The sequence below is a fragment of the Plectropomus leopardus genome, chromosome 7 (genome assembly GCF_026936395.1).
Source record: "Plectropomus leopardus strain MGB_pleo_1.0 chromosome 7, ASM2693639v1, whole genome shotgun sequence".
NCBI lineage: Eukaryota > Metazoa > Chordata > Actinopteri > Perciformes > Serranidae > Plectropomus > Plectropomus leopardus.
The window spans coordinates 6407465-6434389 of NC_142182.1; the positions used below are offsets into that span (position 1 = coordinate 6407465).

Genomic DNA, 26925 nt, shown 5'->3' on the forward strand with positions numbered 1-26925 from the left:
TTGTTATTCTTTGTCTCCCTTATAGCACTGTAAAACATTAATTGATTGAGAAATTATTTCAAATTCAAATTGTTTACATATGTGTTAAAGAAATACTTGTGTCCAATGCCTTCATCAATACCAGAAAATATGTGATATTTTCTCAACAGGATTGTGGAATATTATCGAACTTTTTAAAAGAGAGTGGGTCAGGTATGAACCTTTATCAAATATCTTTAATTTGTATATATTTTATGTGGACCATTACATTGTGTAAAAACATTTTTTTCCATCCAATTTTGTCAAGATGCAGTTTAATGTTAATGTTATCACTATAAATTTAGTCTAGAAAATAATATTGAAAGAGCTAAAGTGAAATCACTTCTGATGATGCACAGACATCAATTTGATTAACGATGTGCCAATTATTGGATTGGACTTTGTCATTCTGGGCCATTTGGTCACATCCCTGAAGAGGATAGTTTAAAATAAAAAAGATAAAGAGGACTACTCTTATTTATAATTACCGCATAGTTGTTCATTCTAAGATTGCCATTGTTTTTGCTACACAGACATAAGCCGCCACCATGAGCACAGACGCGGAGATGGCCATTTATGGCAAAGCTGCCATTTACCTCCGTAAGCCAGAGAAGGAGAGAATTGAGGCTCAGAGCAAACCTTTTGATGCCAAAAGTGCCTGCTATGTAGCTGATACCAAGGAGCTGTACGTGAAGGCAACAATCCTCAAGAAAGACGCTGGCAAAGTCACTGTGAAAATCCTGGACACTGAGGAGGTTGGTATCATGATTTCAGAGTCAACTGGAAATTCAAGGTGACCAGTTCTCATTGTGATAAATGTTCTGTTCCAGGAGAGGACAGTTAAAGAGGATGACGTCTCTCCAATGAACCCTCCCAAGTATGACAAGATTGAGGACATGGCCATGATGACCCATCTCAATGAAGCCTCTGTGCTGTATAACCTCAAAGAGCGTTATGCAGCATGGATGATCTACGTAAGATTATCAGCCTAAGAAGAATAGATAATTATTGCAAAAGGCTTTACTTTTAGGACACGTTAAATTAATGGTTGAATCTCTATGATAACTTTTAGACCTACTCCGGGTTGTTCTGTGCCACTGTGAACCCCTACAAGTGGCTCCCAGTGTACGATGCTGAATGTGTTGCTGCCTACAGAGGCAAGAAGCGTATGGAGGCTCCACCCCATATCTTTTCCGTCTCTGACAACGCCTATCAGTTTATGCTTACTGGTATGTCATTCATAATCATAATAATGTACAGTTTATCAGTATATGAGTTTTTTGTTGCGGTAAAACAATGAAAGTATCTTTTTTCTTTTTATGTAACAGATAGAGAGAACCAGTCTGTTTTGATCACGTAAGTTTGTAATATCTACATTTATTGACTTTGTTAAACAGTCAGATATCTCAATTATATAATAATGTCTGATAAATCTGTGTCTATACCTAGTGGAGAATCCGGTGCTGGAAAGACTGTGAACACTAAGCGTGTCATCCAGTACTTTGCAACCATCTCAGTTGGTGGAGACAAGAAGAGGGACACCTCAAAGGTATGTCACTGGATGATAATCACAATTCTGGGATCTTTAAATTTGCAATATTTTTCCAGTGGGAAAGAATAAATAGTCATTTTCTGATAGCAATTCTAAATCTGGACTATAGGGCTCCCTGGAGGATCAGATTATTGCAGCCAATCCCCTGCTGGAGGCCTATGGTAACGCCAAAACTGTGAGGAATGACAACTCCTCTCGTTTCGTAAGTATGGGGTAAATTTCTATGCACAACAAAAGTCTCGTTAAAGATTGCCAATGTGGTAAGACATTAAAAATCCCTTTGTTCCAAACAGGGTAAATTCATCAGAATTCATTTCGGCACAACTGGCAAACTGGCTAGTGCTGATATTGAGACATGTAAGTAATAATACTCACTGAAAACAAATGACTACAATTGAGAGTTGGCCAGGCTCTGACTTATGAACAATATTTGTAGATCTGCTGGAGAAGTCTAGAGTGACATTCCAGCTTCCTGATGAAAGAGGCTACCACATCTTCTACCAGATGATGACCAACCACAAACCTGAGCTGATTGGTAAGCAAACTGAGTTGTTACACAAAGATAAACCTACTTGTTCTCATATGAAACAAATATATTGACATTTTCATTCTTTTTGATCTCCAGAATTGGCACTCATCACAACCAACCCCTACGACTTCCCCATGTGCAGCATGGGTCAGATCACTGTGGCCAGCATTGATGACAAAGTTGAGCTGGAAGCCACTGATGTGAGTGATCCTTCCTTCAAAATATTTGAATATATTTTGTGCATCAATTGTAACATCATAATTGCCCTTTTAGATGCATTTTCTGAAGTGATCTTTTTGTGTGTTGACACCTCTTATGAACTCAGAATGCCATTGACATCCTGGGCTTCTCAGCTGAAGAGAAGACAAGCATCTACAAGATGACTGGTGCTGTGCTCCACCACGGTAACATGAAGTTCAAGCAGAAGCAGCGTGAGGAGCAGGCTGAGCCTGATGGCACAGAGGGTGAGTATTCATTATCAGCTCAAAGTAAATTCCTTGGGGAAAACAGTAATAAAGGTTTAGTCACACTGGTTTCTGATGGAAATCACTGAAATGTTTTCAGAGGCTGACAAGGTTGCTTACTTGCTGGGTCTGAACTCTGCTGACATGCTGAAGGCTCTGTGCTATCCCAGAGTAAAGGTCGGAAATGAGTTTGTCACCAAGGGACAGACTGTGCCTCAGGTAAACATGAAATATCAATATCTAATATCCTATTATTGAAAAACAGATTACTTGTGTTTTTTGTTGATGTTCCGGTGAATAAATGTAGCACAGGGCATATTGGCAAAAAAAATTGCATTTCTAATGAAGAACAACATTTTGCTACGCTTAAATACTTTTATACATTAAATGCAAAATGCATAATGCAGAATAAAAAATCTTTGATAGCATTTTCCTAATTAGGAGAGGTTCAGAATACCAGAAGTCCATACCGACTGACCGACTTTAATGAAATCACATCCTTGTGTATTGTATAGGTGAACAACTCAGTGACTGCCCTGGCCAAGTCCATCTATGAGAGGATGTTTTTGTGGATGGTCGTCCGTATCAACCAGATGCTGGACACCAAACAAGCAAGGCAGTTCTTCATTGGTGTCTTGGACATTGCTGGCTTTGAAATCTTTGATGTAAGCTTAATTTTCAAAAATTCTGCAGCTGATACTTTTCAGGTTAGAATCATTCTTGGTGCCTGCAAGACATTATGCTGATTATTTGCCCCGTCACAGTTCAACACCTTGGAGCAGCTGTGCATCAACTTCACCAATGAGAAGCTGCAACAGTTCTTCAACCACCACATGTTCGTCCTGGAGCAAGAGGAGTACAAGAAGGAGGGTATTATCTGGGAGTTCATTGACTTTGGCATGGACTTGGCTGCCTGCATTGAGCTGATTGAAAAGGTAATCACTTCAGTTGGTGATCAGATATAATTGTTCTTACTTTGACATCATGTATGTCTTGATGACATTACTTCTTCCCACTTCTTTCAAGCCCATGGGCATCTTCTCCATCCTTGAAGAGGAGTGCATGTTCCCCAAGGCCACAGACACATCCTTCAAGAACAAGCTGTATGACCAACATCTTGGCAAAAACAGAGCATTTGAAAAGCCAAAGCCCGCCAAGGGCAAGGCTGAGGCCCACTTCTCCCTGGTGCACTATGCTGGTACCGTGGATTACAACATCGCTGGCTGGCTGGACAAGAACAAGGACCCACTGAATGAGTCTGTTATTCAGCTGTACCAGAAATCCTCAGTGAAACTGCTGGTTCTTCTGTATCCTCCCGTTGTTGAGGGTATGATATTAACTACAGTAAACTAATACACATTTACGGTTATACATGCTGTATAATTTTAATTAACCATACTCCATGTTGATGTAAATTTTATGACACATTCTAACAAATCATGTTTAAAATTTTTCAACAGAGTCTGGCGGTGGCAAGAAGGGAGGCAAGAAGAAGGGTGGTTCTATGCAGACTGTGTCCTCACAGTTTAGGGTAAGGTTTAACATTGTAAATGTGTCCTACATATCTCAGTTAAAACTCAACTACACTCTGGATAACACTCATCATTCTGGATCTACAGGAGAACTTGGGCAAGCTGATGACTAACTTGAGGAGCACCCATCCTCACTTTGTGCGCTGCCTGATTCCTAATGAGTCAAAGACTCCAGGTAAATGGAGAACATAACCTCTTGTTAGTTTTTATTGTTAATTAGTTGGGTTTGGTTAGTGTGGTTTACTTAATTTTGTGTTCATCAACAAAGTGATTATTCCTTCAAAATAAGTAATTGAGAAATTTCTTTTTTTTTTTTTTGTCAGGTCTGATGGAGAACTTCCTGGTCATCCACCAGCTCAGGTGTAACGGTGTGCTGGAGGGTATCAGAATCTGCAGAAAAGGTTTCCCCAGCAGGATCCTCTATGGTGACTTCAAGCAGAGGTATCAGTTATTATTTTAATAGACTTTTGATGTAGATTATTAAAAGAAAATGCTCACAATGACCATTAACTCTCTCATAAAAGGTACAAGGTGCTGAATGCCAGCGTCATTCCTGAGGGCCAGTTCATTGACAACAAGAAGGCTTCAGAGAAGCTGCTTGGGTCAATTGATGTTAACCACGATGAGTACAGATTCGGACACACCAAAGTAAGCACTATGCTTTCCTTATTTCAGTCATGAATTGTTACGTTGTTAAGTCCAGTGTGATTAATTGTTTCCTATTAATTATTCATGAATACATTGTATACATTGATATTAATAAACTGGAATATCTTACTATGTATTGTATGTAATGAATTTGGTGTGAAGGAATGAGTAATCAAATGTTGATACAAAGGATGAGTAGCCAGCACATCTCATTTCATAAAACCCCATTGCCTTGGAACGCTTCAACCATGTGGGATAGGTGAGGTATTCACTATCTGAGATTATTCTGTATTTATTTCTTTTTTGTGTCGATTCAGGTGTTCTTTAAGGCCGGTCTGCTGGGTGTCCTAGAGGAGATGAGAGATGAAAAACTGGCTACTCTGGTCACCATGACTCAGGCTTTGTGCCGTGCTTACCTCATGAGAAAGGAGTTTGTCAAGATGATGGAAAGGAGGCATGTTGAAAACAACTCATTCTGAATGATGGTATGAAAAATTCTAAACAACATTGTCCATAACAGCCTCTTATTCTCTGCAGGGAAGCCATTTATACCATTCAGTACAATGTCCGCTCATTCATGAATGTGAAACACTGGCCATGGATGAAGGTGTACTACAAGATCAAGCCTCTGCTGAAGAGTGCTGAAACTGAGAAGGAACTGCAAAACATGAAGGAGAACTACGAGAAGATGACAAGTGACTTGGCTGCTGCCCTGGCCAAGAAGAAGGAACTGGAGGAGAAAATGGTGTCCCTTCTGCAGGAGAAGAATGATCTGCAGCTGCAAGTTGCATCTGTGCGTATATATCAACAGACAGTTGTGCTTTTTCATGTTTTTTCAATGTTGATGTGCTAACAGCTATTTTCATCAAATTCACTACAGGAAGCAGAGAATCTGTCAGATGCTGAGGAGAGATGCGAGGGACTTATCAAGAGTAAGATCCAGCTGGAGGCCAAACTCAAAGAGACAACTGAGAGACTGGAGGATGAAGAGGAAATCAATGCTGAGCTTACTGCCAAGAAGAGAAAGCTGGAGGATGAATGCTCTGAGCTCAAGAAGGACATTGATGACCTGGAGCTTACCTTGGCCAAAGTGGAGAAAGAGAAACATGCCACTGAGAACAAGGTTTGTAAATAAAACTCTGTCCAGCAAGTCAAGTAAGATTATAATGATTACAATTTAATGACAAGATCTTTCTTGCACACTTAGGTGAAGAACCTGACTGAGGAGATGGCCTCTCAGGATGAGAGCATTGCCAAGCTGACCAAGGAAAAGAAAGCCCTTCAGGAGGCTCATCAGCAGACTCTTGATGACCTGCAGGCCGAGGAGGACAAAGTCAACACTCTGACCAAGGCCAAGACCAAGCTTGAGCAGCAAGTGGATGATGTAAGTTTACAAAGTCACTTCAAATGGAAAGGCAACATTTTTCTTGAATATGATTATTAAAAACTCATATTATTCCTCAGCTTGAGGGTTCTCTGGAGCAAGAGAAGAAACTGCGCATGGACCTTGAGAGAGCCAAGAGGAAGCTTGAGGGTGATCTGAAACTGGCCCAGGAATCCATCATGGATCTTGAGAATGACAAGCAGCAGTCTGATGAGAAACTTAAGAAGTAAAGTAGTTTTGTTTTGTACATTGTTTGTTTGTTTGTTTGTTTCTTTTATTATAATCTAACCACTCTTTTACACAATGTGCTCAAATGCCTAAACTCTATGTGTTCTCATCTATTATTCTTACAGGAAGGACTTTGAAATCAGTCAGCTCCTTAGCAAGATTGAAGATGAGCAGTCAATGGGTGCTCAGCTCCAGAAGAAGATTAAGGAGCTTCAGGTGACAAATTCTGTGACACAAAACATTACTGCTTAGTTCAAATGCCCTTTCTGTGTATTCAAAGTAAAAGTTTACTGAAAGACATAACACCTTCATTCAACAGGCCCGTATTGAGGAACTGGAGGAGGAGATTGAGGCTGAGCGTGCTGCTCGTGCCAAGGTTGAGAAGCAGAGAGCTGACCTCTCCAGGGAACTTGAGGAGATCAGCGAGAGGCTGGAGGAGGCTGGTGGTGCCACCGCTGCTCAGATTGAGATGAACAAGAAGCGTGAAGCTGAGTTCCAGAAGCTCCGTCGTGACCTTGAGGAGTCCACTCTGCAGCATGAAGCCACTGCTGCTGCTCTTCGCAAGAAGCAGGCTGACAGCGTTGCTGAGCTGGGAGAGCAGATCGACAATCTCCAGCGTGTCAAGCAGAAGCTTGAGAAGGAAAAGAGTGAATACAAGATGGAGATTGATGACCTCTCCAGCAACATGGAGAATGTTGCTAAAGCAAAGGTACATAATATTTTAAGTGCTATTTTAATACCCAAATTGCTATACTAAATAAGGTAATATTATAAATACCATCTTATCACTGATCTCATCTCGCTTCTTCCTCGTTAGGGAAATCTTGAAAAGATGTGCCGCACTCTTGAGGACCAACTTAGCGAACTGAAGACCAAGAATGATGAAAATGTTCGTCAAATCAATGACGCAAGCGCACAGAAAGCCCGTCTCCTGACAGAAAATGGTATATACAGATTATCACCAATTGATCTGCTGTGTATTATTCAGAAACATAACACAAACTAATGTATCATGACATATTTCTTACAAGGTGAGTTCAGCCGTCAACTTGAGGAGAAAGAAGCTCTTGTCTCCCAGCTGACCAGAGGCAAACAGGCCTTCACACAGCAGATTGAGGAGCTGAAGAGACACGTTGAAGAGGAGGTTAAGGTAAGAGACTGTGTGCATTTGTAATACTCAGTTGGGATTTAGGAATTGTATAACCTCAATATTATATCTTACACCAGGCCAAGAATGCTCTTGCCCATGGATTGCAATCAGCCCGCCATGACTGTGACCTGCTGAGGGAGCAGTTTGAGGAGGAGCAGGAAGCCAAGGCTGAGCTGCAGCGTGGTATGTCCAAGGCCAACAGTGAGGTGGCTCAGTGGAGATCCAAGTATGAAACTGATGCTATCCAGCGCACTGAGGAACTTGAGGAAGCCAAGTGAGTAACATTCAAACAATCTAATGGCCAGCTCAGAGGTGCAAATTTTTAGCATACCTCAACTTACAATTGCATCACTGGTATCAATACTTACATTAAATAGATTTAACAAATTACTTTAAAAATTAGGTACCAGGTACCTTATTACTGAAAGAAAAATCTTTGATTTTTCAAACAGGAAGAAGCTGGCCCAGCGCCTTCAGGAGGCTGAGGAGCAGATTGAGGCAGTGAATTCCAAGTGTGCTTCTCTTGAGAAGACCAAACAGAGGCTCCAGAGCGAGGTGGAGGACCTCATGATTGATGTGGAGAGGGCCAATGGGCTGGCTGCCAACCTGGACAAGAAGCAGAGGAACTTTGACAAGGTAGCATTGTTTACTTTGTCTAGCCAAGCCATACAAACACTGAAATAGATACATTTAATTGTCTTCACATTGCTAAATAGCTAACTGAACTGTATTAACTGTGTTGTTCAGGTGTTGGCAGAGTGGAAACAGAAGTACGAGGAGGGTCAGGCAGAGCTTGAGGGAGCTCAGAAGGAGGCTCGTTCTCTCAGCACTGAGCTGTTCAAGATGAAGAACTCTTATGAGGAAGCTCTGGATCAGCTGGAGACCATGAAGCGTGAAAACAAGAACCTGCAGCGTAAGTTCTACCTTATATAACGGTTACATTGTATTCGACATGTGCACATCCTACAATACACTGTTTATATTTTTTAAGGCTTAATAAGAAACACATGTATCTCTCTACAGAGGAGATCTCAGATCTGACTGAACAGATTGGTGAGACTGGAAAGAGCATCCACGAGCTGGAGAAGTCTAAGAAGCAGGTGGAGACAGAGAAGGCTGAGATCCAGACAGCTCTTGAGGAGGCTGAGGTACACTTTTTTCCAGGGAAAACTTTTGAAAACAAAAAATACAAATCATTGAAAAATATACTGTAAAAGGTTTGAAGTAACACATTAACATTTCATTCTTTGATATGATCAGGGAACTCTGGAACATGAGGAGTCTAAGATCCTGCGTGTCCAGCTTGAGCTCAACCAGATTAAGGGTGAGGTGGACAGGAAGCTGGCAGAGAAAGATGAGGAGATGGAGCAGATCAAGAGGAACAGCCAGAGGGTGATTGACTCCATGCAGAGCACTCTGGATTCTGAGGTCAGAAGCAGGAATGATGCCCTGAGAATCAAGAAGAAGATGGAGGGAGACCTGAATGAGATGGAGATTCAGCTGAGCCACGCCAATCGCCAGGCTGCTGAGTCCCAGAAGCAGCTGAGGAATGTGCAGGCACAGCTCAAGGTATTGTAAGACAGAGATGTTGCACAGACTATGGGCAGTGCAGATCTTTTTTTATTGATAGTTTTTCTGATTGTTTTTCTTCAGGATGCACAATTGCACCTTGATGATGCCGTCAGAGCCCAGGAAGACTTCAAGGAACAAGCTGCTATGGTAGAACGCAGGAACGGTCTCATGATCGCTGAAATTGAGGAACTTAGAGCTGCTCTCGAACAGACAGAGAGAAGCCGCAAAGTTGCTGAGCAGGAGCTGGTGGACGCCAGTGAGCGTGTTGGACTTCTGCACTCTCAGGTATAAATATCCAATCATTCATGCATTCATTTAAAAACCTAATAAGACGTTAATGTGAACATGAACTATGTGATTAATAAAATGTCTAAATCAATTTACCTTTTAGAACACAAGCCTTCTGAACACCAAGAAGAAGCTTGAGTCTGACCTGGTCCAGGTTCAGAGTGAAGTCGATGACACTGTTCAGGAAGCAAGGAACGCAGAGGATAAGGCTAAGAAGGCCATCACTGATGTAGGTTTAAATTTCAGTCATTCTTACTCCTTTGTTATATGTTTCCTTTGCCTTTTCAGCATATTTCTAATTAACATTTTATGCTATCTCCTCAAGGCTGCTATGATGGCTGAGGAGCTGAAGAAGGAGCAGGATACTAGCGCTCACCTGGAGAGGATGAAGAAGAACCTGGAGGTCACTGTTAAGGACCTGCAGCACCGCCTGGATGAGGCAGAGAATCTGGCCATGAAGGGTGGCAAGAAGCAGCTCCAGAAACTTGAGTCTAGGGTGAGAAAGTCATGATGAGAATTTCCACAGATGAAGCATAATTTTGGGGAGGGGCGATGGATACTTATTGTCTTCTGGTTCTTTGAAGGTGCGTGAGCTGGAGGCAGAGGTTGAAGGTGAGCAGAGACGTGGAGCAGATGCTGTTAAGGGTGTCCGCAAATATGAGAGGAGGGTGAAGGAGCTCACCTATCAGGTACAGTCACTTTGTTAATTAACATACAAATCCACTTGACATAGTATGCTTATTACTAAAAATCAAGTCAACATGTACATTTATTTTGTACTTAACTTTTAAACTATCTTTAACAGACTGAGGAGGACAAGAAAAACATTACCAGACTGCAGGATCTGGTTGATAAGTTGCAGCTCAAGGTGAAGGCCTACAAGAGGCAGGCTGAGGAGGCGGTAAGGACAATATATACATTTTCAATGCTGAAAATGTAATACTGTGGAATTGTTATATGGCACAAAACAGACCTTTGCTTTTTTTGGACACACAAAAAATGTCAAATTACATGTTTTTTCAGGAGGAGCAGGCCAATGTTCATCTGTCCAAGTGCAGGAAAATTCAGCATGAACTGGAGGAAGCCGAGGAGCGTGCTGACATTGCAGAGTCCCAGGTCAACAAACTGAGGGCAAAGAGCCGTGACACTGGCAAGGTAAATATATAAATATTTCAGCTAAATGAATACTAACTTAAATGCATTTCCTCCCACTCTAATGTATGCCTTGCAATACTAAAAAAAATACCACAATTGGTTCATAAAGTTAACGACAGAAAAATATTTCACAGACTATTACATGTACTATATAGGCCCATATCACCTGTATGCCCTAACTGTTTTTTGTCTTTTCTTAAATCCTTACAGGGAAAAGAAGCATCAGAGTAAAGCATTTCAGCTGATGGTCTGTTTCTAATCATATAATATGAAGTGAAATATTCCATAATAAAATATTTTTTGACCTTAAATTGCATTGTCTGTGTTATTTTGATCTTATTGTCTAATTGTTTTGTAAAAATTTGCATAATTTGTGACACAGCTGAAAAAAATGTCTAAAATCCTTATCACAAAGGCTAGTTACAAAGAGTATGAGACCAAAAGTATACTGTACGACACTAATACCTGCTGTAACCATTTGTTGTTGGGGTTTTTTAAGTGTCTTTATTGAGCTTTTTAAGCACAAGTAATGTATACACTGAAATGGCAGCACTCTGCATCCAACATAAAATATAATAATGCACATCTGAGGCAAATAACAAAGAAAGAAAGTAGCAACCAATGAGAAAAAGGGGAACGTTAAAGATAAATTTAAAACAAAATAATGCACTTTGAAAAAACAGAGGTTATTATCAGTATAAAGGAGGAAGAGAAATCAAAAAAAAAAAAACTAGCAACATGGAGATCACAGAAAAAGGGATGCGATGCGCCATGGAGAGGATCAACCCATCTCACGTCAAGCTTCCAAGATATGAGTCAATTCATTTCTGCTGGGTTGTAGACAATTTGTTGAAAAAAGGTTTCCAGATTTTTAGAAAGGTAAATATTTCCTTGTTGGCAAGTTTACATCAGAGGTCTTCTATATGTATCACATTTCCAGGCTTCCTCAGTCATTGCTGGAATGTGGGCTAGACTCTGAATTCCAGTGTTGTAAAATGAGGCGTTTTGCAGGGTGCAGAGCGAGAGAGCCTGAGCAGTGTGATTATCAGTGGAAGAGGTCTAAGGTAATCCAAATATGGCAAGAAAGGGGTCTGGTGTTATTGTTTTACTATAAACCTTGGATATATAATCACATATAAAAGACCAGAAGGAGTGGAGCTTGGAGTACAGCCATAGTTGATGGGCAAGGATACCCATTTCCTGTTTGCATTCATCACATAGAGGAGAGACATTAGGATATAAAGCATGGAGACCTGCTTTTGTGTAGGGGAGTCTATGTATGATCTTGAATTGTTTAAGTCTAGCTCCCAGCACAACTAGGCAACCGCCGTCAAGAGGCCTGGCAGCAAGAGACCGGGGGGGGGGCACAGTGAACTATGAACTGCACATCAAAGTATACAGACGGTATCAGCTACGTAATAAATTCTGTAGGTTTCCCTCGCTCAATTACCAATGGGATCTGGACGATTCTGATATTGTGGCATCTAGATCTGATTTTCAGTGTTTCTAGCTTGGCTTTCATGAGTTTTATTTCGGACATGGGGGAGGTACAAAGTGACTCCTCTGACTGACTGAGGTGGTTGCCGATGCCAGTTTCAAGCAATACAACATGCTCTCTGGTCTGCATATCACCTGACTGAAGCTTATGAATCTGAGTTGAGAAACTGACACATTTGGTCTTTAGTTTGTTATTACAAGAAGCAGGTTTGATTGTGAGGGTTCCTTTGATGCCGCTGTGGAATCTGTCTCCATTGTTACAGGATTATTCCTGTGAGTTTTCGCTAGCACACCAAAACTTTTCTTGCTCAAGCTTCCATCTGGTGTTGTTTATTTCAGTGCAGTTTATCATTTGTCTTGGTTGCAGTCTTAGGAGGCATTGTGTAGAGCAGGCATGTCAAACCGGTCCACAGGGGGGCCGGTGTGGCTGCAGGTTTTGTTTCCAACCAAGTAGCAGCACACCAGACTTGACTCATTTAATCAACTGATCTCCGTCTTCAGACAGTTGATTGGTCAAACTGTGTGCTCTTGGTTGGTTGGCACAAAAACCTGCAGCCACACCGGCCCCCCTGTGGACCAGTTTGACATGCCTGGTGTAGAGGATTCAGGTGGTGCGGTTAACGTGTCTAACAATATGTCTACTCCATTGAGCGTCTACCCCACCAAATTCAATACTCAGTATTGTCATTGTAATTCTGTGCAAATCAGAGAAAGAGATAGGTTGCAATCCACATAGCACATGCAAAGGGTGAAATACGTGCAAATCATACTGCCAAGCAGATAGCTTCTTGGCTGCGCTTGTCCCATTTGCATGTATGTAAACATCTGGCGCAAAATTGCCCCTTCCTGTGCAAATAAGCCTCAATGCAAGCACCATCTAATTCACAAAGACCAGACCAAAGACCTTATTACCACAGGCAGTTACAATGGTGCTATTTTACGCCATTGAGACCCATGTTTTAATTAGATGCAATTTCGCCCTCTTCAAAGCTCGTGAGCTGATATTGACTGATATTATTGTTGAAATCTACAGTCGGGGGGGGAATCAAGTGGGTTGTGAGCTTATATCGGATTTTGAAATGAAACAGTTCATCCATAAGGGCTGCCTTATTACAAACAATTTCACCCTATAAACCTGGGATTTGTACATAACAGTCTTCCTGTGTGGATGTGAAGCAGAATACAGAACATTAATTACCATCAAATTCTGACTGATCCTCTCAATGAAGCAACTGCAGCACAGTCTGTAAAAGTGTACCGCCTATGTCTAATTTTGGAGACACATGCATAGCATCAGCTGCTGTGAGATGCTGGAGCCAGTTGAAACATACAGCCAACTGTGGGCAATAAACAAAACTCATGCTTCATGCAAAATTTTGTGCTTTCTGCAGTTGCCATGATGAACCAAACTGTTTTCTGGGGGGGGTTAAGGGACTTTTATGTGTTCAATAGAAATGTTTAACTGAATATTTCAGAGAATAATCAGCCTTCAGGTTCATCTTCTTTTCCCACTGATAGTGTCTTTACTTAATTGGTACTTACTGTGCTTGTTTACTGCTATGGCCTCATGCTGAAACAAAACTGAAGATCAAACTTACAAGTAAAACAGAAAAATTTTACTTTAGTCATGACATGCCTATATTGTTTAAACTGTATGACTGACATACAGTTCAATAAATTAAATATTATACACAACTTACATACAAATAATTACATTTTAAACAATATTTATAATGATTTATTTCAAATAATTAAACAGTTTGGGGGAAAAAAGAACACAACTGTCTTTCTAAATTGGTATACCTTCTGTAAAATGAATAGGGTGTACAAGAGCCTAAAATAAACGATTACAGTTATAGTTAAGCAAAAGTCGAGACCTGGCCATATAAACTGAAACCTGAAACATCAGATGATATGATTACAACATGTCTTTTATGTCTGCCTATCTGGCTTACCACATTTGGTAGGTATACCATATTTAGCTTGTGCTGTGTCATTAAAATCTGATTCAATATAAAGGCTACTTGTGGACACAGTGTGTGGCACTGAAGACCTGTGAGTTCCTGCTTGTGGTAAAACTGTTCTCTTAAGCTTTACACCGTTTGACTGTACTCTTTATTTAACATATGCTTGCAGAAACATTTGTTGTCTTGTTTTTACACCTACTCTAACAACATTTTTTTTCTTATAGGATTGGTGAATACTTTTGAAATAGAGAGGGTCAGGTAAGACAACTTCTCTCTGACTCCATTTAAAGGTTTTACTTATCTTTAGGATGCAAGTGTTATATGTATATGTAAAATCTTCATCTTTCATTCAATGTCCAACATTATTCATTCAAACGTTTTAATAAAACTCAACAATATTGGTTAGCATTTTATTCGGAGTAAAAAATGAGTATGAAAATGACTTTGAGTAAAGCTAAAGCCCACCTGTAATGAAATATTAAGTTCACCCTCCCTCAATAGTTACTGGGGACATATTTTTGAGGTATTCTCCCATATCTGTAATCAGACCATAACCCCCTATTTTCATATAGCTATCTTTGGCGTACCACCCTCAAACCTCAAATTAACAGGCTGATGAGCAAATGCAGTGGCTTTTGCGTAATTACTTGCTCACAGACTTATCCTTTTAAACTGAAAGTCAAACAAAGCACCGTCATTTATGCAGTAGTTGCCGGAGGTGCTTTTGTTTTTTACCTTTGGAAAAGCTAAGGTATAAAATAGGCAAAAATCACAAGGACATTGTTTTACCCTGGAGCCCCTTTGTAGATTTTGCTGAAGGCTTTTCCTTTCATTGGAATATCTGGTTGTTTCACAACTTATATAAACTGATGTGTTTACTTTTATATTGCTTTTAAATTACTCGGCACATACGATTTTAATCAGGAGATCCTAGTCTTTAGTTGTTTTTTTATTTTTATTTTCTTTTTTTCTAGAGCCTTGGGAGGGGTTGGGGGGTATCTTCTCTAACTTCTTGCATTTCTTTGCAATGTGTGTTAATTTGTGTATTGTTTGTTTAATTTATATAATTTATATATTATGTTCAAGTTCATATGCTGTTTGATTACATGAACTTAAAAGTAAATTCTAAGATGGCAGTTCTGAGAAAATAATACTGACAGAGCTATGGTGAGCTCAGTTATTGATGCACAGACATCAGTTTGATGGGTATATGTTAATTATTTGATTGGACTGTGATTCTGGGCTATTCGGACACATGCCTGAAGTACCACATAGTTGTTCATTCTAAGATTGCCATTGTTTGATTTGCTACGCAGACATCAGCCGCCACCATGAGTACGGACGCAGAGATGGCCGTCTATGGCAAAGCTGCCATTTATCTCCGTAAGCCAGAAAAGGAGAGAATTGAGGCTCAGAGCAAACCTTTTGATGCCAAGAGTGCCTGCTATGTGAGCGATGCCAAGGAGCTGTACGTAAAGGGCACAATCGTTAAGAAAGACGGTGGCAAAGTCTCTGTCAAAATCTTGGAGACTCAAGAGGTTGGTATCATGAAGTCAGAGTCAACTGGAAGTTCAAGGTGACCAGGTGACCCACTCATTATGACAAATGTTCTGTTCCAGGAGAGGACAGTTAAAGAGGATGACGTCTTTCCAATGAACCCTCCCAAGTATGACAAGATTGAGGACATGGCCATGATGACCCATCTCAATGAAGCCTCTGTGCTGTATAACCTCAAAGAGCGTTATGCAGCATGGATGATCTACGTAAGATTATCAGCCTAAGAAGAATAGATAATTATTGCAAAAGGCTTTACTTTTAGGACACGTTAAATTAATGGTTGAATCTCTATGATAACTTTTAGACCTACTCCGGGTTGTTCTGTGCCACTGTGAACCCCTACAAGTGGCTCCCAGTGTACGATGCTGAATGTGTTGCTGCCTACAGAGGCAAGAAGCGTATGGAGGCTCCACCCCATATCTTTTCCGTCTCTGACAACGCCTATCAGTTTATGCTTACTGGTATGTCATTCATAATCATAATAATGTACAGTTTATCAGTATATGAGTTTTTTGTTGCGGTAAAACAATGAAAGTATCTTTTTTCTTTTTATGTAACAGATAGAGAGAACCAGTCTGTTTTGATCACGTAAGTTTGTAATATCTACATTTATTGACTTTGTTAAACAGTCAGATATCTCAATTATATAATAATGTCTGATAAATCTGTGTCTATACCTAGTGGAGAATCCGGTGCTGGAAAGACTGTGAACACTAAGCGTGTCATCCAGTACTTTGCAACCATCTCAGTTGGTGGAGACAAGAAGAGGGACACCTCAAAGGTATGTCACTGGATGATAATCACAATTCTGGGATCTTTAAATTTGCAATATTTTTCCAGTGGGAAAGAATAAATAGTCATTTTCTGATAGCAATTCTAAATCTGGACTATAGGGCTCCCTGGAGGATCAGATTATTGCAGCCAATCCCCTGCTGGAGGCCTATGGTAACGCCAAAACTGTGAGGAATGACAACTCCTCTCGTTTCGTAAGTATGGGGTAAATTTCTATGCACAACAAAAGTCTCGTTAAAGATTGCCAATGTGGTAAGACATTAAAAATCCCTTTGTTCCAAACAGGGTAAATTCATCAGAATTCATTTCGGCACAACTGGCAAACTGGCTAGTGCTGATATTGAGACATGTAAGTAATAATACTTAATGAAAAGAAACGACTGCAAATGAGAGTTTGCCAGGCTCTGACTTATGAACAATATTTGTAGATCTGCTGGAGAAGTCTAGAGTGACATTCCAGCTTCCTGATGAAAGAGGCTACCACATCTTCTACCAGATGATGACCAACCACAAACCTGAGCTGATTGGTAAGCAAAATGAGTTGTTACACAAAGGTAAACCTACTCTTCCTCATATGAAACAAATGTATTGACATTTTCACTCTTTTTTGATCTCCAGAATTGTCACTCATCACAACCAACCCCTACGACTTCCCCATGTGCAGCATGGGTCAGATCACCGTGGCCAGCATTGATGACAAAGTTGAGCTGGAAGCCACTGATGTCAGTGATCCTCCCTTCAAAATATTTGAATATATTTTGTGCATCAATTGCAACATCAAAACTGCCCTTTTAGATGCATTTTCTGAAGTGATCTTTTTTTATGAACTCAGAATGCCATTGACATCCTGGGCTTCTCAGCTGAAGAGAAGACAAGCATCTACAAAATGACTGGTGCTGTGCTCCACCATGGTAACATGAAGTTCAAGCAGAAGCAGCGTGAGGAGCAGGCTGAGCCTGATGGCACAGAGGGTGAGTATTCGTTATCAGCTCAAAGTAAATTCCTTGTGGAAAACAGTAATAAAGTTTTAGTCACACTGGTTTCTGATGGAAATCACTGAAATATTTTCAGAGGCTGACAAGGTCGCTTACTTGCTGGGTCTGAACTCTGCTGACATGCTGAAGGCTCTGTGCTATCCCAGAGTGAAGGTCGGAAATGAGTTTGTCACCAAGGGACAGACTGTTCCTCAGGTAAACACGAATTATCATGAATTATTTTACCTCAAGTAAGCAAGATATACTAGTATCATTTTAATCAAAATGTAGTACATGTGTATTTATATTTCTAAAAAAGTGGTGAGAAAACTTCGTCTAACTTCCTCTTAATTTTTATGACATCAAATGCAGTGTGCAATTAAGCTCTACATTTGATAACTTGACAACAGTATTCTATTCTTTTACAAGCCGCTGATCGACTTTAATGAAATCACATCCTTATGTACTGTTTAGGTGAATAACTCAGTGACTGCCCTGGCCAAGTCCATCTATGAGAGGATGTTCTTGTGGATGGTCATCCGTATCAACCAGATGCTGGACACCAAACAAGCAAGGCAGTACTTCATTGGTGTCCTGGACATTGCTGGCTTTGAAATCTTTGATGTAAGCGTCATTTTCAAAAATTCTGCAGCCAATACTTGTCATGATACAATTATTCTTGATGCCTGCAAGACATTATGCTGATTATTTGTCCCGTCACAGTTCAACACCTTGGAGCAGCTGTGCATCAACTTCACCAATGAGAAGCTGCAACAGTTCTTCAACCACCACATGTTCGTCCTGGAGCAAGAGGAGTACAAGAAGGAGGGTATTATCTGGGAGTTCATTGACTTTGGCATGGACTTGGCTGCCTGCATTGAGCTGATTGAAAAGGTAATCACTTCAGTTTGTGACTGTAATTGTTCTTAATTTTACAAAATGTATCTCTTGATGACTTACTTCTTTCCACTTCTTTCAAGCCCATGGGCATCTTCTCCATCCTTGAAGAGGAGTGCATGTTCCCCAAGGCCACAGACACATCCTTCAAGAACAAGCTGTATGACCAACATCTTGGCAAAAACAAAGCATTTGAAAAGCCAAAGCCCGCCAAGGGCAAGGCTGAGGCCCACTTCTCCCTGGTGCACTATGCCGGCACCGTTGATTATAACATCATTGGCTGGCTGGACAAGAACAAGGACCCACTGAATGACTCTGTGGTGCAGCTGTACCAGAAATCCTCAGTGAAACTGCTGGTTCTTCTGTATCCTCCCGTTGTTGAGGGTATGATATTAACTACAGTAAACTAATACGCATTTAAGGTTATACATGCTGTATAATTTTAACTAAACATACTACGTGTTAATGTAAATTTTATGACACATTCTAACAAATCATGTTTAAAATTATCAACAGAGGCTGGCAAGAAGGGAGGCAAGAAGAAGGGTGGTTCTATGCAGACTGTGTCCTCACAGTTTAGGGTAAGGTTTAACATTGTAAATGTATCTTCCATATCTCAGTTAAAACTCAACTACACTCCAGATAACACTAATCATTCTGGATCTACAGGAGAACTTGGGCAAACTGATGACTAACTTGAGGAGCACCCATCCTCACTTTGTGCGCTGCCTGATTCCTAATGAGTCAAAGACTCCAGGTAAATGGAGAACATAACCTCCATTGAGTCTTTAAGGATTTGTTTGGTTTAGTTAGTGTGGTTTACTTAATTTTGTGTTCATCAACAAAGAGATTATTTCGTTAAAAAAAAAAAACTGAGAAATTTCTTTTTTTGTCAGGTCTGATGGAGAACTTCCTGGTCATCCACCAGCTCAGGTGTAACGGTGTGCTGGAGGGTATCAGAATCTGCAGAAAAGGTTTCCCCAGCAGAATCCTCTATGGTGACTTCAAGCAGAGGTATCAATTATTATTTTAAACGAGTTTTGATGTAGATTATTAAAAGAAAATGCTCACAATTACCATTGACTCTCTCATAAAAGGTACAAGGTGCTGAATGCAAGCGTCATTCCTGAGGGCCAGTTCATTGACAACAAGAAGGCTTCAGAGAAGCTGCTTGGGTCAATTGATGTTAACCACGATGAGTATAAATTCGGACACACCAAGGTAAGCACATTGCCCCCCCCCCCCAGAGAACACCTTTGCCTTAGAACCTGATAGAGGATTTTTGTTGTTGATGATTTTTTGTTGTTCTTGCTGTTTTACAGGGTGTGAAGTATTCACTACATGACTATATCCTGCAATCATTTCCAATTTTTCTTGGTTCAGGTGTTCTTTAAGGCCGGTCTGCTGGGTGTCCTAGAGGAGATGAGAGATGAAAAACTGGCTACTCTGGTCACCATGACTCAGGCTTTGTGCCGTGGTTACGTCATGAGAAAGGAGTTTGTCAAGATGATGGAAAGGAGGCATGTGAAAAACAACTCATTCTGAAAGATGGTATGAAAAATTCTAAACAACATTGTCCATAACAGCCTCTTATTCTCTGCAGGGAAGCCATTTATACCATTCAGTACAATGTCCGCTCATTCATGAATGTGAAACACTGGCCATGGATGAAGGTGTACTACAAGATCAAGCCTCTGCTGAAGAGTGCTGAAACTGAGAAGGAACTGCAAAACATGAAGGAGAACTATGAGAAGATGACAAGTGACTTGGCTGCTGCCCTGGCCAAGAAGAAGGAACTGGAGGAGAAAATGGTGTCCCTTCTGCAGGAGAAGAATGATCTGCAGCTTCAAGTAGCATCTGTATGTATACATCGACAGACAGTTGTGTTTTTTGGAGTTTTTAAGTGATGATATGCTAAAATGTATCTTCATAAAATTAACTAGGAAGCAGAGAATCTGTCAGATGCTGAGGAGAGATGCGAGGGACTTATCAAGAGTAAGATCCAGCTGGAGGCCAAACTCAAAGAGACAAATGAGAGACTGGAGGATGAAGAGGAAATCAATGCTGAGCTTACTGCCAAGAAGAGAAAGCTGGAGGATGAATGCTCTGAGCTCAAGAAGGACATTGATGACCTGGAGCTTACCTTGGCCAAAGTGGAGAAAGAGAAACATGCCACTGAGAACAAGGTTTGTAAATAAAACTCTGTCCAGCAAGTCAAGTAAGATTATAATGATTACAATTTAATGACAAGATCTTTCTTGCACACTTAGGTGAAGAACCTGACTGAGGAGATGGCCTCTCAGGATGAGAGCATTGCCAAGCTGACCAAGGAAAAGAAAGCCCTTCAGGAGGCTCATCAGCAGACTCTTGATGACCTGCAGGCCGAGGAGGACAAAGTCAACACTCTGACCAAGGCCAAGACCAAGCTTGAGCAGCAAGTGGATGATGTAAGTTTACAAAGTCACTTCAAATGGAAAGGCAATTTTTCCTGAATATGATTTTAATAATCATATTATTCCTCAGCTTGAGGGTTCTCTGGAGCAAGAGAAGAAACTGCGCATGGACCTTGAGAGAGCCAAGAGGAAGCTTGAGGGTGATCTGAAACTGGCCCAGGAATCCATCATGGATCTTGAGAATGACAAGCAGCAGTCTGATGAGAAAATTAAAAAGTAAAGTTGTTTTGTTTTGTTTTGTTCATTGTTTGTTTCTTTCTTTCTTTTATTATGATCTAACCATTCATTAATGTGGTCAAATACCTAAACTCTATGTGTTCTCATCTATTATTCTTACAGGAAGGACTTTGAAATCAGTCAGCTCCTTAGCAAGATTGAAGATGAGCAGTCAATGGGTGCTCAGCTCCAGAAGAAGATTAAGGAGCTTCAGGTGACAAATTCTGTGACATAAAAAAATAATGATTAGTTCAAATGCCCTTTTTGTGTATTCAAAGTAAAAGTTTACTGAAAGACATCACACCTTAATTCAACAGGCCCGTATTGAGGAACTGGAGGAGGAGATTGAGGCTGAGCGTGCTGCTCGTGCCAAGGTTGAGAAGCAGAGAGCTGACCTCTCCAGGGAACTTGAGGAGATCAGCGAGAGGCTGGAGGAGGCTGGTGGTGCCACCGCTGCTCAGATTGAGATGAACAAGAAGCGTGAAGCTGAGTTCCAGAAGCTCCGTCGTGACCTTGAGGAGTCCACTCTGCAGCATGAAGCCACTGCTGCTGCTCTTCGCAAGAAGCAGGCTGACAGCGTTGCTGAGCTGGGAGAGCAGATCGACAATCTCCAGCGTGTCAAGCAGAAGCTTGAGAAGGAAAAGAGTGAATACAAGATGGAGATTGATGACCTCTCCAGCAACATGGAGAATGTTGCTAAAGCAAAGGTACATAATATTTTAAGTGCTATTTTAATACCCAAATTGCTATACTAAATAAGGTAATATTATAAATACCATCTTATCACTGATCTCATCTCGCTTCTTCCTCGTTAGGGAAATCTTGAAAAGATGTGCCGCACTCTTGAGGACCAACTTAGCGAACTGAAGACCAAGAATGATGAAAATGTTCGTCAAATCAATGACGCAAGCGCACAGAAAGCCCGTCTCCTGACAGAAAATGGTATATACAGATTATCACCAATTGATCTGCTGTGTATTATTCAGAAACATAACACAAACTAATGTATCATGACATATTTCTTACAAGGTGAGTTCAGCCGTCAACTTGAGGAGAAAGAAGCTCTTGTCTCCCAGCTGACCAGAGGCAAACAGGCCTTCACACAGCAGATTGAGGAGCTGAAGAGACATGTTGAAGAGGAGGTTAAGGTAAGAGACTGTGTGCATTTGTATTACTAAATTGGGATTTAGGAATTTTATAACCTCAATATTATATCTTACACCAGGCCAAGAATGCTCTTGCCCATGGATTGCAATCAGCCCGTCATGACTGTGACCTGCTGAGGGAGCAGTTTGAGGAGGAGCAGGAGGCCAAGGCTGAGCTGCAGCGTGGTATGTCCAAGGCCAACAGTGAGGTGGCTCAGTGGAGGTCCAAGTATGAAACTGATGCTATCCAGCGCACTGAGGAACTTGAGGAAGCCAAGTGAGTAACATTCAAACAATCTAATGGCCAGCTCAGAGGTGCAAATTTTTAGCATACCTCAACTTACAACTGCATCACTGGTATCAATACTTACATTAAATAGATTTAACAAATTACTTTAAAAAACAACAACAAAAATTAAAAGAGTCTGTTCTTGCAGACATTTTCCAGCTCTGCTTTCGTATTTTCATATAAATCTTCATATAAAACATGTTATTACCATAAAGGTTCAAATATAAGACCACACTAGTCGTACATTGCGGCGCCCTGTTTTCCAACCAGTGTTACACAGGGAGGATCCATTCAAAAAGGATTTCTGTTGTTGTGAAGAATGGATTCAGCTATCTGTTACATAATGTTTTAAGAACTCACTATGCAGATTTCTGTTACTGAGACTTCAGGTATCTTATTACTGAAAGAAAAATCTTTGAACAGGAAGAAGCTGGCCCAGCGCCTTCAGGAGGCTGAGGAGCAGATTGAGGCAGTGAATTCCAAGTGTGCTTCTCTTGAGAAGACCAAACAGAGGCTCCAGAGCGAGGTGGAGGACCTCATGATTGATGTGGAGAGGGCCAATGGGCTGGCTGCCAACCTGGACAAGAAGCAGAGGAACTTTGACAAGGTAGCATTGTTTACTTTGTCTAGCCAAGCCATACAAACACTGAAATACGATACATTTAATTGTCTTCATATTGCTAAATAGCTAACTGAACTGTATTCACTGTGTTGTTCAGGTATTGGCAGAGTGGAAACAGAAGTTCGAGGAGGGTCAGGCAGAGCTTGAGGGAGCTCAGAAGGAGGCTCGTTCTCTCAGCACTGAGCTGTTCAAGATGAAGAACTCTTATGAGGAAGCTCTGGATCAGCTGGAGACCATGAAGCGTGAAAACAAGAACCTGCAGCGTAAGTTCTACCTTATATAGCAATTACATTGTATTCAACATGTTCATATCCTACAATACACTGTTAATATTTTTTAAGGCTTAATAAGAAACACATGTATCTCTCTACAGAGGAGATCTCAGATCTGACTGAACAGATTGGTGAGACTGGAAAGAGCATCCACGAGCTGGAGAAGTCTAAGAAGCAGGTGGAGACAGAGAAGGCTGAGATCCAGACAGCTCTTGAAGAGGCTGAGGTACATTTTTTTCTGAGGAGAACTTTTGAAAACAAAAAATACAAATCATGGACAAATATACTGTAAAAGGTTTGAAGTAACACATTAACATTTCATTCTTTGATATGATCAGGGAACTCTGGAACATGAGGAGTCTAAGATCCTGCGTGTCCAGCTTGAGCTCAACCAGATTAAGGGTGAGGTGGACAGGAAGCTGGCAGAGAAAGATGAGGAGATGGAGCAGATCAAGAGGAACAGCCAGAGGGTGATTGACTCCATGCAGAGCACTCTGGATTCTGAGGTCAGAAGCAGGAATGATGCCCTGAGAATCAAGAAGAAGATGGAGGGAGACCTGAATGAGATGGAGATTCAGCTGAGCCACTCCAATCGCCAGGCTGCTGAGTCCCAGAAGCAGCTGAGGAATGTGCAGGCACAGCTCAAGGTATTGTAAGACAGAGTTGTTGCACAGACTATGGTCAGTACAAATACTTTTTTTTAAGCTTTCCTGATTTTTGTTTTTTCTAGGATGCACAACTGCACCTCGATGATGCCGTCAGAGCCCAGGATGACTTCAAGGAACAAGCTGCTATGGTAGAACGCAGGAACGGTCTCATGATCGCTGAAATTGAGGAACTTAGAGCTGCTCTGGAACAGACAGAGAGAAGCCGCAAAGTTGCTGAGCAGGAGCTGGTGGACGCCAGCGAGCGTGTTGGACTTCTGCACTCTCAGGTGAACAAACCCAATCATTTATTCAATAATTCAAAATTCTAATGACATTTTTAAATAACGTAAAAATGAGGCATGTGATTACTTACATGTTTCAATCATTTCTTTTCCAGAACACAAGCCTTCTGAACACCAAGAAGAAGCTTGAGGCTGACCTGATCCAGGTTCAGGGTGAAGTGGATGACACTCTTCAGGAATCAAGGAACGCAGAGGATAAGGCCAAGAAGGCCATCACTGATGTAGGTTTAAATTTCAGTCATTCTTACTCCTTTGTTATATGTTTTCCTTTGCTTTTTCAGCACATTTCTAATTAACATTTTATGCTATCTCCTCTAGGCTGCTATGATGGCTGAGGAGCTGAAGAAGGAGCAGGATACTAGCGCTCACCTGGAGAGGATGAAGAAGAACTTGGAGGTCACTGTTAAGGACCTGCAGCACCGCCTGGATGAGGCAGAGAATCTGGCCATGAAGGGTGGCAAGAAGCAGCTCCAGAAACTTGAGTCTAGGGTGAGAAAGTCATGTTGACATCTGCACTGTTAAAAAAAAAATTAAGAAAATGTTGATTCTAAATGTTCAATTCATTTTCCTTCTTGAAGGTACGTGAGCTGGAGGCAGAGGTTGAAGCTGAGCAGAGACGTGGAGGAGATGCTGTTAAGGGTGTTCGTAAATATGAGAGGAGAGTGAAGGAGCTCACCTATCAGGTACAGTCACTTTGCAAGTTAATATAAACGAAAAACATATCTAGTTTTTAATACGATTCAGGATGCCAATTTACCTTCCATCACAGACTGAAGAGGACAAGAAAAACGTTGCTAGGTTGCAGGATCTGGTTGACAAGTTGCAGCTGAAGGTGAAGGCCTACAAGAGGCAGGCTGAGGAAGCGGTAAGGCCAAAACATTTATTTTCACTACTGATCCACAGATTATGCCTACTTGTTGAAATAAAAATAAAATACATCAAAGCAATAGTACAGGCATAGCATCAATTATTCTCTATAATACTTGAGTATTATAATCCATCATGTTTTAGGCATTGGAAACTAAACTAAATTAATTAATTATTTTTGCACACATAATAATGACCAAAAGCATTTTAATTTCACATTACCTTCGCTTTACCTTAAAATAATGTGTACTGTATTTCAGGAGGAGCAGGCCAATGCTCATCTGTCCAAGTGCAGGAAGATCCAGCATGAGCTGGAGGAGGCTGAGGAGCGTGCTGACATCGCAGAGTCCCAGGTCAACAAACTGAGAGCTAAGAGCCGTGACTCTGGAAAGGTAAATATAGAATTCCATTTATCAAGACCAAATCAAATTCAACCTAAATCATATTTTAAAAGCATTTCCCACAGAAAGTCACTTTCAGTTAAGTTTGAGATGAATGAACCTGAACCCATTTTTTTGTGTGTGTGTGTGTGTTTTTTTTTTTAGGGAAAAGAGGCAGCTGAGTGAAGCACACTACCTGATCAGCTGTTTCTAATCATATAATATGATGTGAAATATGCTATCAAATAAATGTTTCTTTGTTCCACTTACACTGCCTACTCTTTTTATTGTATTGTTTCCCCCACGAGCTGATTATTAGACTGGGAAATTGGCTTTCCAGAAATACAATTTGTATGAGAAGCGGTGTTTCCAATATATATACTCTGCACCCAGGAAGATAAAACACGAATTCCATTGTTTTCTCCAATCAACGATGCAATTTTATAGTGCATACAGACCGTCCGCCCTTAAGCCCCACCAGTGTTTCCCATACTGCCATACCGCCATAGTCTAATTTGTCCCGCCATAGTCTCAATGGAGCTGGACTGTTAATTAAGAGCCATATTAAAACACTGTTGATTTATTTGTAGCGCAGCAGCGGCAGAGACGCGCAGCAGAACGTCAGGCGCATTAAAAGTGAAACTGAACCGTTCATTCTGCTGGGCCTAAAACTGTCTTTCACTTACAATAATAACAATTACAATAATTACAATAATCACTCACATCCACACCATACCTGCACAGACAAGGAGCAAGTACAGCATGAGAGCCACCAGTGCTTGCAGCACTAACCAACAGAGTGAAGAGGCACACCCAGACACACCTGCCTTCAATCACAACCTGATTCACAGCCATGGCTCACAGCAAATGTGAAATCCCTCTTTCCCTCACTCTCTCTTTGAATGCTCTGAGGACTTTAATTATATTCTCCCGTCCCACATTCAAACAACCCTGATGATGGGCATGGTACTAGCAAAAACACTCCTCAAAGACAGTAATCCTACCATGCACAAACCATGAAAATGGTGGTATGAACTTATTCCAGTTATGTACATGGAGAAGCTGTGATTCAATAAGTTAAAATGTCAATCATTTTAACTCAATTTGACTCTAACTTTATGTATATATGGATCAGAACTTTTCTTTCTGTATGTTGATGCTGTATTTCTGTATTTATTTTGTTTACACAAAACCATGGCTACAGTGGATTAAAATCCACAACTATCCTTTTAATGTAATGCAAAAGTCATGCTGCCATCCTCCTTTCACCTTTCTGGCAAAAAGTTAGAAAGTTAAACCAAGGCTCTACAAATACAAGCCTCAAGTCTAACTGGTGCACTAGTCATAACTTTGAGTTGGTCATAACTGCTAGCTGTAAGTCGGACATCATACCCAGGCAGTGCCAGTTGGTGAACTCGGTTGGTCCACTTGGATTTTTTAAATCTTCTCCACCATCATGACAAATCTGAGTGTCACTCTTCTGACAGCGCATGTCTGAAGCCTCCTGCCACATCAAAATAGCACCATG

At 40.9% G+C, this 26925-nt stretch overlaps 2 protein-coding genes across 2 annotated transcripts; both read left to right on the plus strand.

The window, feature by feature from the left end:
• Positions 1-551: 551 nt before the first annotated feature.
• LOC121950199 (myosin heavy chain, fast skeletal muscle-like) lies at positions 552-10831 on the plus strand. The gene is made up of 39 exons (XM_088079749.1): positions 552-773; positions 849-992; positions 1091-1247; positions 1347-1374; positions 1468-1567; positions 1680-1772; positions 1864-1927; positions 2007-2105; positions 2196-2299; positions 2425-2563; positions 2664-2782; positions 3079-3228; positions 3328-3498; positions 3590-3890; positions 4024-4094; positions 4183-4270; positions 4419-4536; positions 4620-4743; positions 5061-5197; positions 5281-5536; positions 5624-5866; positions 5951-6127; positions 6208-6353; positions 6481-6571; positions 6675-7064; positions 7173-7299; positions 7387-7505; positions 7583-7779; positions 7958-8141; positions 8253-8418; positions 8529-8653; positions 8766-9074; positions 9159-9362; positions 9469-9594; positions 9691-9861; positions 9950-10054; positions 10171-10266; positions 10389-10520; positions 10731-10831. The coding sequence occupies exons 1-39, from the start codon at positions 567-569 to the stop codon at positions 10749-10751; spliced, it is 5799 nt and encodes a 1932-aa protein (XP_087935875.1). The 5' UTR covers positions 552-566; the 3' UTR covers positions 10752-10831.
• A 3172-nt stretch (positions 10832-14003) lies between these two features.
• On the plus strand, positions 14004-25666 carry LOC121949773 (myosin heavy chain, fast skeletal muscle-like). Its single transcript, XM_088079750.1, has 41 exons — positions 14004-14089; positions 14209-14242; positions 15301-15522; positions 15604-15747; positions 15846-16002; positions 16102-16129; positions 16223-16322; positions 16435-16527; positions 16619-16682; positions 16762-16860; positions 16952-17055; positions 17166-17304; positions 17405-17523; positions 17782-17931; positions 18031-18201; positions 18288-18588; positions 18721-18785; positions 18874-18961; positions 19101-19218; positions 19302-19425; positions 19588-19724; positions 19808-20063; positions 20148-20390; positions 20475-20651; positions 20728-20873; positions 20997-21087; positions 21191-21580; positions 21689-21815; positions 21903-22021; positions 22099-22295; positions 22731-22914; positions 23027-23192; positions 23303-23427; positions 23540-23848; positions 23932-24135; positions 24246-24371; positions 24469-24639; positions 24729-24833; positions 24920-25015; positions 25278-25409; positions 25563-25666. The coding sequence occupies exons 3-41, from the start codon at positions 15316-15318 to the stop codon at positions 25581-25583; spliced, it is 5793 nt and encodes a 1930-aa protein (XP_087935876.1). The 5' UTR covers positions 14004-14089; positions 14209-14242; positions 15301-15315; the 3' UTR covers positions 25584-25666.
• Positions 25667-26925: the final 1259 nt, after the last annotated feature.